This window comes from Hippocampus guttulatus, chromosome 12 (assembly GCF_054856545.1).
Source record: "Hippocampus guttulatus isolate MCC_2025c chromosome 12, RoL_Hgut_1.0, whole genome shotgun sequence".
Lineage (NCBI taxonomy): Eukaryota > Metazoa > Chordata > Actinopteri > Syngnathiformes > Syngnathidae > Hippocampus > Hippocampus guttulatus.
The window spans coordinates 17,863,276-17,875,685 of NC_141272.1; the positions used below are offsets into that span (position 1 = coordinate 17,863,276).

At 38.8% G+C, this 12,410-nt stretch overlaps 1 protein-coding gene across 12 annotated transcripts in view; it reads left to right on the forward strand.

Annotated features, from left to right (window-relative positions):
* The window catches only part of myo18ab (myosin XVIIIA b), a 96,039-nt gene that overhangs the window by 70,985 nt on the left and 12,644 nt on the right, over nt 1-12,410 (forward strand). For all 12 annotated transcript variants that reach the window (XM_086125468.1, XM_086125470.1, XM_086125478.1 and 9 more), the window contains 11 exons: nt 1,758-1,912; nt 2,169-2,292; nt 3,034-3,141; nt 3,333-3,425; nt 5,576-5,686; nt 6,277-6,381; nt 7,344-7,490; nt 7,574-7,687; nt 9,210-9,326; nt 10,803-10,886; nt 11,524-11,661. In XM_086125468.1, coding sequence (XP_085981594.1) covers nt 1,758-1,912; nt 2,169-2,292; nt 3,034-3,141; nt 3,333-3,425; nt 5,576-5,686; nt 6,277-6,381; nt 7,344-7,490; nt 7,574-7,687; nt 9,210-9,326; nt 10,803-10,886; nt 11,524-11,661 — 1,296 coding nt within the window. The remainder of the gene's footprint in view (nt 1-1,757; nt 1,913-2,168; nt 2,293-3,033; nt 3,142-3,332; nt 3,426-5,575; nt 5,687-6,276; nt 6,382-7,343; nt 7,491-7,573; nt 7,688-9,209; nt 9,327-10,802; nt 10,887-11,523; nt 11,662-12,410) is intronic.

Genomic DNA, 12,410 nt, shown 5'->3' on the forward strand with positions numbered 1-12,410 from the left:
GAACCCTTTGAAATGACCTAGTTTTCTGCATAAATTGGTCACATAATGCAATCTGGTCTTCATCGAAAGCAGTGGTTCTTAAAATTGTTAGAGGCATCCAACTAGTTCGTAGGCACACTCACCAAACCCTTCATTGAAAATTTAAAAATATTAGTAAGATATAATTAAAATAAAAATAAAATCCTTTTTATTTATTTTTTATTTTTTTACAAATTCAAGACATAAAAAACGCATTTATTACAGACAAAATTAGATATTTTTTTTTCAACAGACTTTTTGTAATTGTACACAAAATGAACCAGCCAGTGATTGCCAAGCAGGCGTGTCATAACTAATTGGCATGTTGAGTGAAGTGTGTCTTAACCTCCATGGCAGAGGCTCTGTCAAACCCCTGAGAATGATTCACCGAACCCCTCGGGTTCGATCAAACAAAGATTAAGAACCACCTATCTAAAGTCACGGCAATCAACAAACACAGTCTGCTTAAAATTATACCACACAGTTATGGTGTCATGATTTTCATTGGACGCAACATGAAAACATTCACAGTTGGAGGGTGGGAAAAAAAATAAGTGTACTGCAGTTAATCGGAGTCCGGAGTCAGCCAACCTACATAAAGTTAAATCAATGTTATGAGATTGGAGGTGGCCCGTTAAAGGTGCTCTGCCCTCTGTTGTGCAGCTATGATCTGCAAATTCTGGTTCAGTTCACAATACGTTGTCCTTGCTGCACTGTGATGTTTAAGAGCTGTGTTCAGTGAAAACATTTAATTGCTTGTGTGTTTCTGCATTTAAGAAACAATCCTGAGCATTTTATATATATGCAGAAAACCAAAACATTCTGAAGGGGTAACATACCTTTCTTGAAACTGCACATACTGTAACTGGAGGTATCCATCTATCAAGCTTCTCCTCGCTATGGCCCGATAAAATTCTTACCGCATTTCCACTCATTTTAGCATCTGATCTCGGAGTGTACATTGACATTCCCCTTGCACCTAATTCAGGCATTTAATTTATTCATTTAGTACCACGAAACCCTAAGTCACATTCATTTGAATGTAGATTAGTTAGTATGGTCAACTCAGGAACCACCAATGCACAAATCAGTCTTACTGCCAGTTAAAAATGAATAGGCTGAGAATGACTGCGAAGAATGCTGACCTTCAAACCTGACAGAAATCTGCTGGGAGGAGTAGAGAAGAGACATCGGACCGTACCGTTAAATATTATGGTGTTTCAAATCCGCATCGGCGCTCTGCGCTAACACTCCTTTCTTCTCATCGTCGGCTCCTCAAGTCTTACATCCATCCAGCCGCAGACCGTTCAACAGCACCGATCTCTCCGCTGAACAAAGCGGGGCTGTGAAAAATGCTGCCCATTACAGGCGCAAGACACGAGCGCCCCGGGACTGTCCAGCAACGACCGTCAAATGGCGCCGACATTCCTCCCAGGCAAAAACAGTGCTGGTATACCCATGCTGCCGAGAAGGCGCAACCACCAAGCACAGAGTCTCCTCCTTGATGAATGTCGTGGCCAAAACATGCTGAAAAAAGTCCACATCAGGTCCACACGACGTAACAACAAACACAAAGTGACAAAACAAACACAAAAAAAAAAAAAACAAGGGTCATGAGAGCACTTGCCGACGGCTGCCTACTCGGGCGCCATCTTGACTTCAAAGATATGTGGTTTGATGTTAGAAGATAGAGTTAGTCCAGATCTAAATCTCAGTTTTTCTCTTCTGGCTTTGTGTAGATCAGCGACCTACAGGCAGATAATGAAGAATCACAACGAAATATCCAGCAGCTAAAGAAAAAAGCGCAGAGACTCACGGCCGAACTGCAGGACACCAAACTTCACCTGGAGGGCCAACAGAGCCGCAACCATGATCTGGAGAAGAAGCAGAGGAAGTTAGTATATGACCCAAGCACAAAAAAAATACACTCTCAGACACTGCCTGACCTCATCTGTCTCTTTTGCCACATACTGGAAATGTCAGCAGAGTAGCAACATGATCCTAATGAATGTTTTTTTTTTCTTAAGACAATTAGAAAAGAAAAGCAAACAATTGCAATACAAGACAAGATGAATGTCATTAACTCGCAACATGGTCATGTTCTTAGTCTGTTCATGTTATGAACCTGTGTTGTTTGTGTTCATATGCAGGTTCGACAGTGAGCTGAGTGCAGCCCAGGATGAGGTGCAGAGGGAAAAGACTTTCAGAGAGAAACTGGCCCGAGAGAAAGACATGCTGACTGGAGAGGTCTTCAGTCTAAAACAACAGGTTGAGGTACTGTATGTACAGGCTATATACACTTACTCCATTTGAACATCCTCTTTATAGCATGTTTGTATTGGGTCTATTTCCATCACCAGGTGCTAAATTAATATGAAGGTCATTTTACTATAATTACAGTCATAAACCTGTGAAATACTTTGACTTGCAGTTTGGTAAGCGTGCACCACCGACATAATTTTGCCACACGGGTGTGACGTAAATAAAAACTTTACTGCAAATCGTTAAGGCGCAAGCTAAAGTGCCGATTACAATAACGCAAACAAATTAGTAGCTTTACCACTTTCTGCATATTATGGTACAGTATGTAGTGTGGACTGACTGCACTTTGTAATCACCCAACTTATTATATAGACTGATAAACACAAATGAAGTGACTTTGCTACTTCTCAGATATCATTTCATGATTCATGAAGCATATGTGAACGTGGACTGCACTTCTTAATCACTTAACTTAGCATATCGAAGCAGAAATAAATAAAGCATACCTGGATAAAAAATTTTATCCAGCCTTTTATTATAGTTATCCTCATGTAATAATTTTGACTAAATCTGCACCGTGTTGGAAGATCTTGAAAACAAATCTGGACAGCACTTTAAAACATACGGTACTTGAAGGTACAATGGAAAAAATGGTGCGCAATAATTGGTTGTGGGTCTTCCTATTTTTTGTGTTGTACTGTATGTTCATGCTGACCTGCTTGGCCTTCTTTTCTTCTCTGTTTGGTTGTACAGGACAAGGACCTGGAGGTGTGTGCAGTCAATCTTAAATTGGACCAGCTCGAGGCTGAGCTGCAGGATCTCAACTCTCAAGAGTCCAAGGATGAAGCATCATTAGCCAAGGTCCTTTTGCTCTCCGATTTTGAAGCATAAATCAACTGCAGTATACAGATGTGTCTTAGCTCACATCTAGCATACGTCTTAGCTAATGGCTCTCTCTGAAATACCAAAAGAAAATCTACCTTGTATAATTATATTACAAAATCAACATTTTATTTGAAGTACCGTAAATGTTTGATATTTTTTTGATCCAGGTGAGAAAGCAGTTACGTGACATGGAGGCAAAGGTGAAGGACCAGGAGGAGGAGCTTGATGAGCAAGCAGGAACCATCCAGATGTTGGAACAGGTACGCTACAGACCAACAAAGCAATTTACATTTGGAATTAGAGAAGCGCTAACCACATTTTAGCTCATCAAAAAGTTAGTTTCCTTTCTGAGAAGGGCTGCTAAAATTCGTCGACTAGTCACGACTAGATCAAAAGTGTCAAATTAATGTCATAGTCAGCAAGTTGTTTATTTATGAATTTATTTATTTGATGGTTTGTTTTTCCCTCGAAAGCGCCTCATCTCCCGCTGCTCCTGTCTGTGATGCGCATGCGCAATAATTGTAATTCCCATCATCCGTCAATTACTGTAGACGGAAAGCACTATGGCTAAAGCAGTGTAAGGACTGATAAAATACCATAAAACTTAATTGATATCACGCATTTCACAACAGCTCTAGCTGTAACAAAACATTTTACATATAACAACAATACAAAAACGTGTATTGTGCTCTATAAATACTGTTGACTTGACTTGACTTGAAAAACAAAAAGTAAAAATAGTCAATTAAAACAAATTTGTGATACGAACTTATGTACAGTAACATTACACCAGAAAACAATAAAACAGTGCGAGCCTCATACTGGATCAAAAGCAAAAGAATAAAGATGTGTCTTCAAACGAGTTTTTAAAATGGAACAGGGAGGGGACTTGCTTAACATTTAACGGAAGGTCAGCTCCAGTAGCGTCTGGTCTGCAGGCCTGAGGCACCTGATAGGGTGGAGGAGCACAGAGAGGCCATTTAAAGATTTGAAAACAAATAGAACCGTTTTACAATGGCGCTCCTGGTACTCAGATTTCCATTCTTTGACAATGCCCTCTGTGAATTGCAGATGAAACAAATTTTGAATGAGAATAAACCAAAAACATGATCTGATCGCGAGTTGCGATTGGAGACTGCTGACCGCTAACACCTTCCTCTGATGCAGGTCATGCGTAGGTCACCTATTTTTAATTTTTTATCTTTTTGAACTATTCACAGCCTCATATTGTTGTTTAGTTTGCCACCTGATGGCAGTTGTGGGACATGATTGTGCAGCAAAAGCATTTGCCTGTCAAATCAAGCTTTCCCACAATCTCATAACATGCGATTTGCCGCAGATGTCAATTGACGATAATCGCAGAAAAATGACATGATAGACTCATTTCTATCGTCCCAATACATTTCATCATATGATACATATCGTCATATTGCTCAGATCTACCAGTAACTGTATCATAATTAAGTTTTATTTGTGCACTGTCACTTTAAAATAATATCATGTTTTTGAGTAAAAGATTGGAAATTTAAACATGGTTTTCTTGACCGGATTCAACAGTTAATCAACAAAATAATCAATAGATAAATCCATTATTGAAGTAAGCGTTAGTTGCAGCCTAACTTTAAATGATGGCGGGTGAGTACTCTCGACTCTCGTTAAACATGGGGTTGAATGTTATTGGTTAATTCTCAACACAGTCACATTCCAAGTCGATTGCACAGTTTTCCAATCACTTTTTCTCAATTTTGAGGGGTTTCAACCGATTTGTATAAATTATAGATTGGTCATTGACAGTGTTGTGGTGCACTTACTTACCTGAGTTGAGTGGAGGCCACATGGGTTCAAATTGCACTCAGTGAAGGTGTAAATGTGAGTGTGAATGGTTGTTCGTCTTTACATGGTCCCTGCGACTGCCTGGCGACCACTTCTGGGTTTGGTCGGCCTTTCGCTCGAAATGAGCTGCGTTAGGTTCCAGCTGCCTGCGACCCTGAACAGGATATCCATCCATCCATCCATCCATTTTCTACCACTTATCCGGGGTCGGGATGCGGGGGCAGCAGCTTTAGTAGGAAAGCCCAGACTTCCCTCTCCCCAGCCACTTGTTCCAGCTCTTCCCGGGGGATCCCAAGGCATTCCCAAGGTCCTCGAGGGATAAGCAGTGTTAAAAATTGACACATGGATGGAAGTTGTAGGTTGCATGGATGGTGGAAAAAGATTTGAAATTATTGATCGTGGTCTCCTTTTTTTAATCACAAAAACCTGACATTTGAACAGTAGTATGTAGAATTTTTATCCCTTCTATAGGTTTCCAATGAATATCACCTTCAACTACAAAATGAAAATGTCAATGCTGCATTGTGTTATGCTGCAAATGTTATGTATTTATGTCTAATCTTTTTTTTTTCTCTAGGCTAAATTACGTCTTGAGATGGAGATGGAACGTTTGCGCCAAACCCATTCTAAGGATATAGAGAGCAAAGATGATGAGGTTGAGGAAATCAGACAGTCATGCAGCAAGAAGGTAAAGTGGTTCATTAAAAAAAAAAAAAAAAAAGAATTCAATTATTTTTCAAAATTGATCAGTCCCAATATATACTTTATGCATTTATGTTATACACAACATCCCAACTTCATTGGAATTGGGTTTGTAGTTCATCTTTTTTGTACTTAATATTTTTTGCAGTACATTTTAGAATGAATAAATAAAGGCATAGTTGTGAATAGGAAATATTTAAAAAGTGCATTCTTATTTTTAATGCCCATGAGCATAATGTTGTTAGTTTTGGTAATAAATTAAGCAACAAAAAAAAATCTGAATGGGTCTTTTGGGAAACTGAAGAGTTGTTGCTTTAATAGAGCTTGTTGCTTAAAAAGAGCTGGAATTCCCATCACCAATAGAGGAGGTACAATATAAGAGTGCTTTTTGTCTTTTGTGTGTTAGTGTGCATGCCTGTGGATGAAAATTATTACGATTTAGTTTAATTTTTTTTCTTGCTTTGTTTTTTTTTTTAATTGTTAACATTATAGAAGAATTCTAATGTCAACTTTCATATTGATGACACAAAACTGTATCTGTGTTGGTCTCCTGTAAATGTTTCTGTGTTTGTCTAGTTAAAACAAATGGAAGTTCAGCTTGAGGAAGAGTATGATGAGAAGCAGAAGGTTCTCAAAGAGAAACGAGAGATGGAGTCAAAGTTCCTATCAGCCCAGGACAAGGTACAGGTGGATGAATGATTATTGGGGTATCATTAAATATCCAGTGGGTAAATGGAAATGTCATTTAAACATCGCATACTGAAATTACACATTTCAACAAAGCAGTGTTTGGATTAGCAGAGCTACAGTTTGTGTCTAATTTTAACATCTGACAGCAGCTCGGCTTAGCTTTTTGGTTTGACAAGCTTGTGTTTCCATGTCATATACTTACAAATGAAAGATCTTCGCCTAGCATAGTCATGGGTGCACTGCTATTGAAATTGGAATTGTGCATCGGTAGATAACACACACACACCTCTTCGGAAACAAGGTGCTCTCACAAAATGTAGTGGCTTGTCTAATTTCACACTTGATAGATGGGCACCCACTCCTGAGACCCGACCCGGTACCATTTGAATGTATTTTGTACGCAAGCAAAATGTGTTTGATAAAAAGTATTACTTTTCCTCTTCCCATAAAAAGTGCTTGCACTGAGGGAAGCCATTTTCTTACTTTTTCCAACCCCTACAAATTTGGTATCATTGGAAAGCACTGAATGTCCTCTTTAGAGTAACAAAAGGAGTTTATGCGATTGGATGCACTGGGTGGGAGATATTTAGGTTCACAAATGTCCTCTACAGAGGACAAATTTGAACTACTGGTAGTCAGGAGGATATTAACTTCTACATATACAGTCATACCTCGGTTTTCGACCATAATCCGTTACAGAAGGCTGTTCGAAAACCGAAACCATGTTTCCCATTGTAATCAATGTAATAAATTTTAATCTGTTTCAAGTCTCGAAAACAACATTTTTAAAGCATTTACATCCGAGGTTTGACTGTACTATTTATTTCTTATATGAATTCAATTTTGATTTGTACTAATGCTGTTTAACAATTAAAATTTCTGATAAAATGTATAAAACGCAAACAATATTGCAAACTTCATTTGTATCAGTCCAGTCTTATTTGCACCTTCAGGTGAGAAGTGGTGACAGTGAGACTGAGAAGCGTCTGAGGAAAGACCTGAAGAGGACCAAGACTTTGCTGGCTGATGCTCAGATCATGTTAGACCACATCAAGAACAATGCACCCAGCAAGCGAGAGATAGCGCAGCTAAAGAACCAGGTAATTAACTGTACAATTGCGTGCATGTATGTTAGACTTTGTTTCCGAAATAAATTACTTATTCTGTTGCATTCTTTGTCTAGCTGGAAGAGTCCGAATTCACATGTGCTGCTGCTGTCAAATCCCGTAAATGCATGGAGGTGGAGATCGAAGATCTGCATGTTCAAATGGAGGACATCTCCAAAACAAAACAGGCGGTCAGTATTGTCCTCTGCTCTTCTCTCAGCTTTTTAAGTCATTTTTCAGGGTCTCGTCACTGCAGTTTGCAGTTGATCATGGTATGCTATTCATTACTGGGTCGAAATAAATAAATCTATCATGACATATGGGATGAATGATTGGTGGTGATCTCACGTTAGTCAGGCTTTTATATAGCCTCACCATCTGGACAGCAGTAGATAAGTCGCATAATTCCCCCCCCCCCCCCTTTTGCTAGAAATAAGAGGTTAAAGAACACACCTGTTCTTCATCAGGTGTACCACTTCAATCTTCTTTGGCTTTTTTGAGTTACTCTCCATTCTTCCATGGTTGGTGGAGTCCTGTTTAATTCCTTTCTATCAATCTCTCAATGTAAGAAACTCTAATAATACATTTCTACTGTCTTGTTCATGTCATCATTAATATTATAATAAAAATGTAATTGACACAAGAGCTGGTAAATGTATCAAGTAAATGCCTGATGGTCGATAGCATGCAGGAAGTGCACACAGATGCCCTCAGTCAACACACAGGTAAACTCAGTCAGTTTGTCAAACTAGTTAAGGGAATTGAACTTGGGGCTCTAAAGGCCCTTCATTTACAGGTGTTGAAACAGACGGTTGTCGGTCTGCAACATCTGCTGCTTACTAGAAGCTATATGCATATAGATTCGCCAACACACACTCAAACAGATAACTACTTTGTGAGCTCTGTGCAGCCATTATGAAACGAAAATAATACTAAAAGCATAGTTAACTACTGACTAAATGAGGAAAGGCGGAGACAAGCAAGATTTCCAGGATATTTAGCCCTTTGTGGATGTGAGCCCACGAGTTTTGTGTGCCTTTTCAATTGCCTTTATAACTTTTTTTTTCTCATTCATTTATTGTTTTGTAATTCCGTTAAAGTGTCCGTGTTTGTGACCAATTCTCAGCTTGGTTACAGCTGTAGCTATTGTGAAGGCTCGATATAAATAAAGCTGTAATGTGTTCTCTTGTATTGTATTTCCTTTAGCATATCACCATCTAGTGGATTCATAGCGCAACCGCAGCCACTATTGTTGCTTCTATTCTATGCGCCTTATAATGTGGTGTGCCCTATATATGAAAACTGTTTTAAGATAGGCCATTCATCGAAAGTGCACTTTAGAATCTGAAGCGACTTATAAGTGCAGAAAATACGGTAATAGATTAAGTGTAACACATCGTATTTAAAGTACAATAATGATAATGGTGTTTCGACAATGGGAGAAATAATCAGTTATATTACTCCGTTAATTTTAAAAAAACAACAAAAAAAAACAATTTCCTCACGCCGTTAGTTTATATGGCGGTATTACCAACACCAGTCGTCAGCAAAACTGGGAGCCCATCATTAACAGACCAACGGACCTTCCGTTGGTACTGGTGATGACGGATGTAAATGCCCACCTCTGGCTTTTAGTTCTTAGATGAGCATTTCTCTGTTGTCTGACATACTTATGATAAATGTATTGTCTTGGTGTTTGTTCTTGCACTCCAGCTGGAGGAACAGCTGAGTCGTCTTCAAAGGGAAAAGAATGACTTGCAGACAAGAATGGAGGAAGACCAGGAAGATTTGAACGAGCTTATGAAGAAGCACAAGGCTGCTGTGGCTCAGGTCTCCCTCTCTTCATTCTACCTATCACAATCGATCGTTAGATAAGACAGCTTTACTTACATAGCATATTTCATAAAGGCAGCTCGGTGTGATTCACACAAGCAAAGACACAGCGCCGACCAAGCATTGACAAGCAAAGAAAACAAAATAAGCTTACATCAATGGCTAAAAGAACAAAACACAAACTACATAAACACATGAAGAGAAAACTTTGAACCATTGAAAAGTAAAGAAATAAGAGTAGGTTTCTAAAATTGTAAATATATATATATATATATATATATATATATATATATATACACACACACACACACATGTACAGTATATTAAAACAATACAATTTTCTATTTTAGAAAATCACATTGCAGATTACACAATTAAGTTGCGTGGCCTGTTCGAAAAATGTATTCCCCACCGCTGACTTGCACTATGGAACCCTGTGATCAGCTGGTTTAGCACGCATCTCTTAGGCAGTGGTCCCGTGCCCAATCTTTTTTTTGCACCACAGACCGCAAGGACATGTTTTGACGAATTGTTGGAGCCGCAGGACAGTGATACGGAGATAACCATATCACCGGCGGCTCTCCTACAACACATTTGGCCACAATCTAACGGTGAATGTAGTTGTTTGTGCTGGAGCGAGCCTTATCTATCCATCCACCGCAACACCGCTTGTTCATATCCTACGCAATGTGCTGTGAGGGTTCTGTTTAAAAAAAGAAAAAAAAAGGTATACAACTTTTTGTACAGTTCAATCACATTTAATTAAGTAAGCAAGTCATCAGACAGAGTACAGTAATCCCTCGTTTATCGCAGTTAATGGGTACCAAAACCACCCGTGATAAACGAAAATCGGCGAAGTAGCGACCAATGAACATATATATATATATATATTTTTTTTTTTTTTTTTTTTTTTTAATTGCCCCGCGTGGGCTAGGATCCCGCAGCCTTGCAGCAGACTCCGTGCAGCAGACGTGTTTATGATTAGTCAATTAAGGTTGTTTAGACAATTAAGGATGGAGAGACCTGCTTTTGTTCTTATAGGTCTCTCTCTCTCTCTCTCTCTCTCTCTTCTCTCAGCAACACACATACACTCACCTGCGAGCCCATACGTCCACGCACACACGTGCCCCACGTGGACCTTCCACCTTGAGCAGAGTGGGCACACACTAGCACGCATAGTAAACAACACTTAGACACAGATTTTTGCTGACTTCAAAAAAAAATTTTTTTTTATGAATGTTTGAAAAAACCGCGATGCACCGAAGCCGCGATAAACGAACCGCGAAATAGCGAGGGATCACTGTATATCGTTTCTCAAATCCAGCACCATGAGGTACATATTTCACACGTCACATTGAAATAATTTTAAAATGTTTTCTCCAGACTAAAAATAGTAGCAGGATCATAATGCTATAATTTTGTATATGGTTTCATGAACCCTTTCACATCTGTACTTTGTGTTTGTTGTTGCAGTCTGCCCAGAACTTGGCTCAGATCAGTGACCTACAAGCACAGTTGGAGGAGGCTCTCAAAGAGAAGCAGGAAGTGCATGAGACAGTAAGTGCAGTATGTTTCTGCTTTAGGCATAGCAAGTGAAAACATACAGTCAGTGGAAGGATGTAAAGCCATAGATTTCTTCCTAAACTATGCCTCACACAATTAATAAATCAAATGCTGTGAATAGAAATCAAACATATGATACAAATTGACTGGATGTGTTGGTTTCCAATGTTTCAGAATACTGGTACATCCTGGATTATACAGTAGTTGCCTTGACTTGCAAGTTTAACCATGAGCACCCTTGTAACACGTTCATTTCTCAAACCGACTCTCCCCGTTGTAATGAATAGAAATTCATTCCAAGTCCCCCCCTTCCACACGCCCCAAAATACATTTTTGTTTTGTTTTTATTTAAGAAAAATATACATATGAAAAATAATAAAATGTCAAAAAACAAAATGGTTTTATGAAGTGCAATCAATCAAACAATTCAGAAATAATTTAATAATTTTTTTTTTTTTTTTAATGACACCCACACATCTGGAATGGCCAATCGCGGATTTAAAAAAAAAACAACAAAAACACATTGACCAAAATGTGACTTAACATTTTTGGCCGGGAGCCATCGATATGAGAGTTGCAATATGTTTAAAAAACATTTTTTAAAAACTAACATATGTTAACATTGCCATAGATGCAAGTTCTCCAGAGTCAACTAGACTTCCAGGAGCAGTCCATGGTGGAGAAATCCCTTGTGAGCCGACAGGAGGCCAAGATCCGGGAACTTGAAACTAAACTGGAGTTTGAGAAGACCCAGGTCAAACGCCTGGAGGTGAGAACCAAAGACAGGGCAGTTGTACTTATGGTGCTGGAAGTGGTGGGCGGCAGATGTTTGGCGAGCAAAATGTGCTATCCGCATGGTAGGATGATCTAAAAAAACTGAGAAAGGTCATGAACATAAAGTATACTGTAAATACCACCATGGGAATATATCTCCAAAGACTTTATTGCACACCTCGTTGCATATTATCCCTGTTTTACCTTTAGTTTGCATTACTCTTACTTTTTACTACTTACTAATTCAAAACTGTGCAGGTTCCGTTTGGTAGTTACTCAATGTGTAATTTTTTTGTCAACAGCGGACTGTCCAGAAGGAAAATAAAAATGCTTGGATGCTGAAAGGAATTTAAAAAAAAAATCATACGAGCATGATTTCAAAGAATTGTAATCGTGGTTTAAATTTTGGCTTCTCTTTATCTTAGAAACGTTATGACCGAAGAAAAAGATTCATAGGCTGAAGGGTGTGGTGTTTGAGTTCCTGATGTTGTAAATGGAACCTGAATGCACCATGCTGCTTAAATAGAAAGCATGTAGCCTATGTGATTCTGCCGTCCCTAAGTGTCCTCTAAGCTGACACCCTAGTTGGAGTCTGTCAGACTAAACACGCAACAAAAATAATTATACTCATAATACAATAAATGTTTCATTTCAAGAACATTTCCATTGCTAATGCTAAAGTCTGTGTAAAATGGATGGATTTACAAGGCATGAGGCTATGATGGTAGTTTGGGCTTTTTGAGT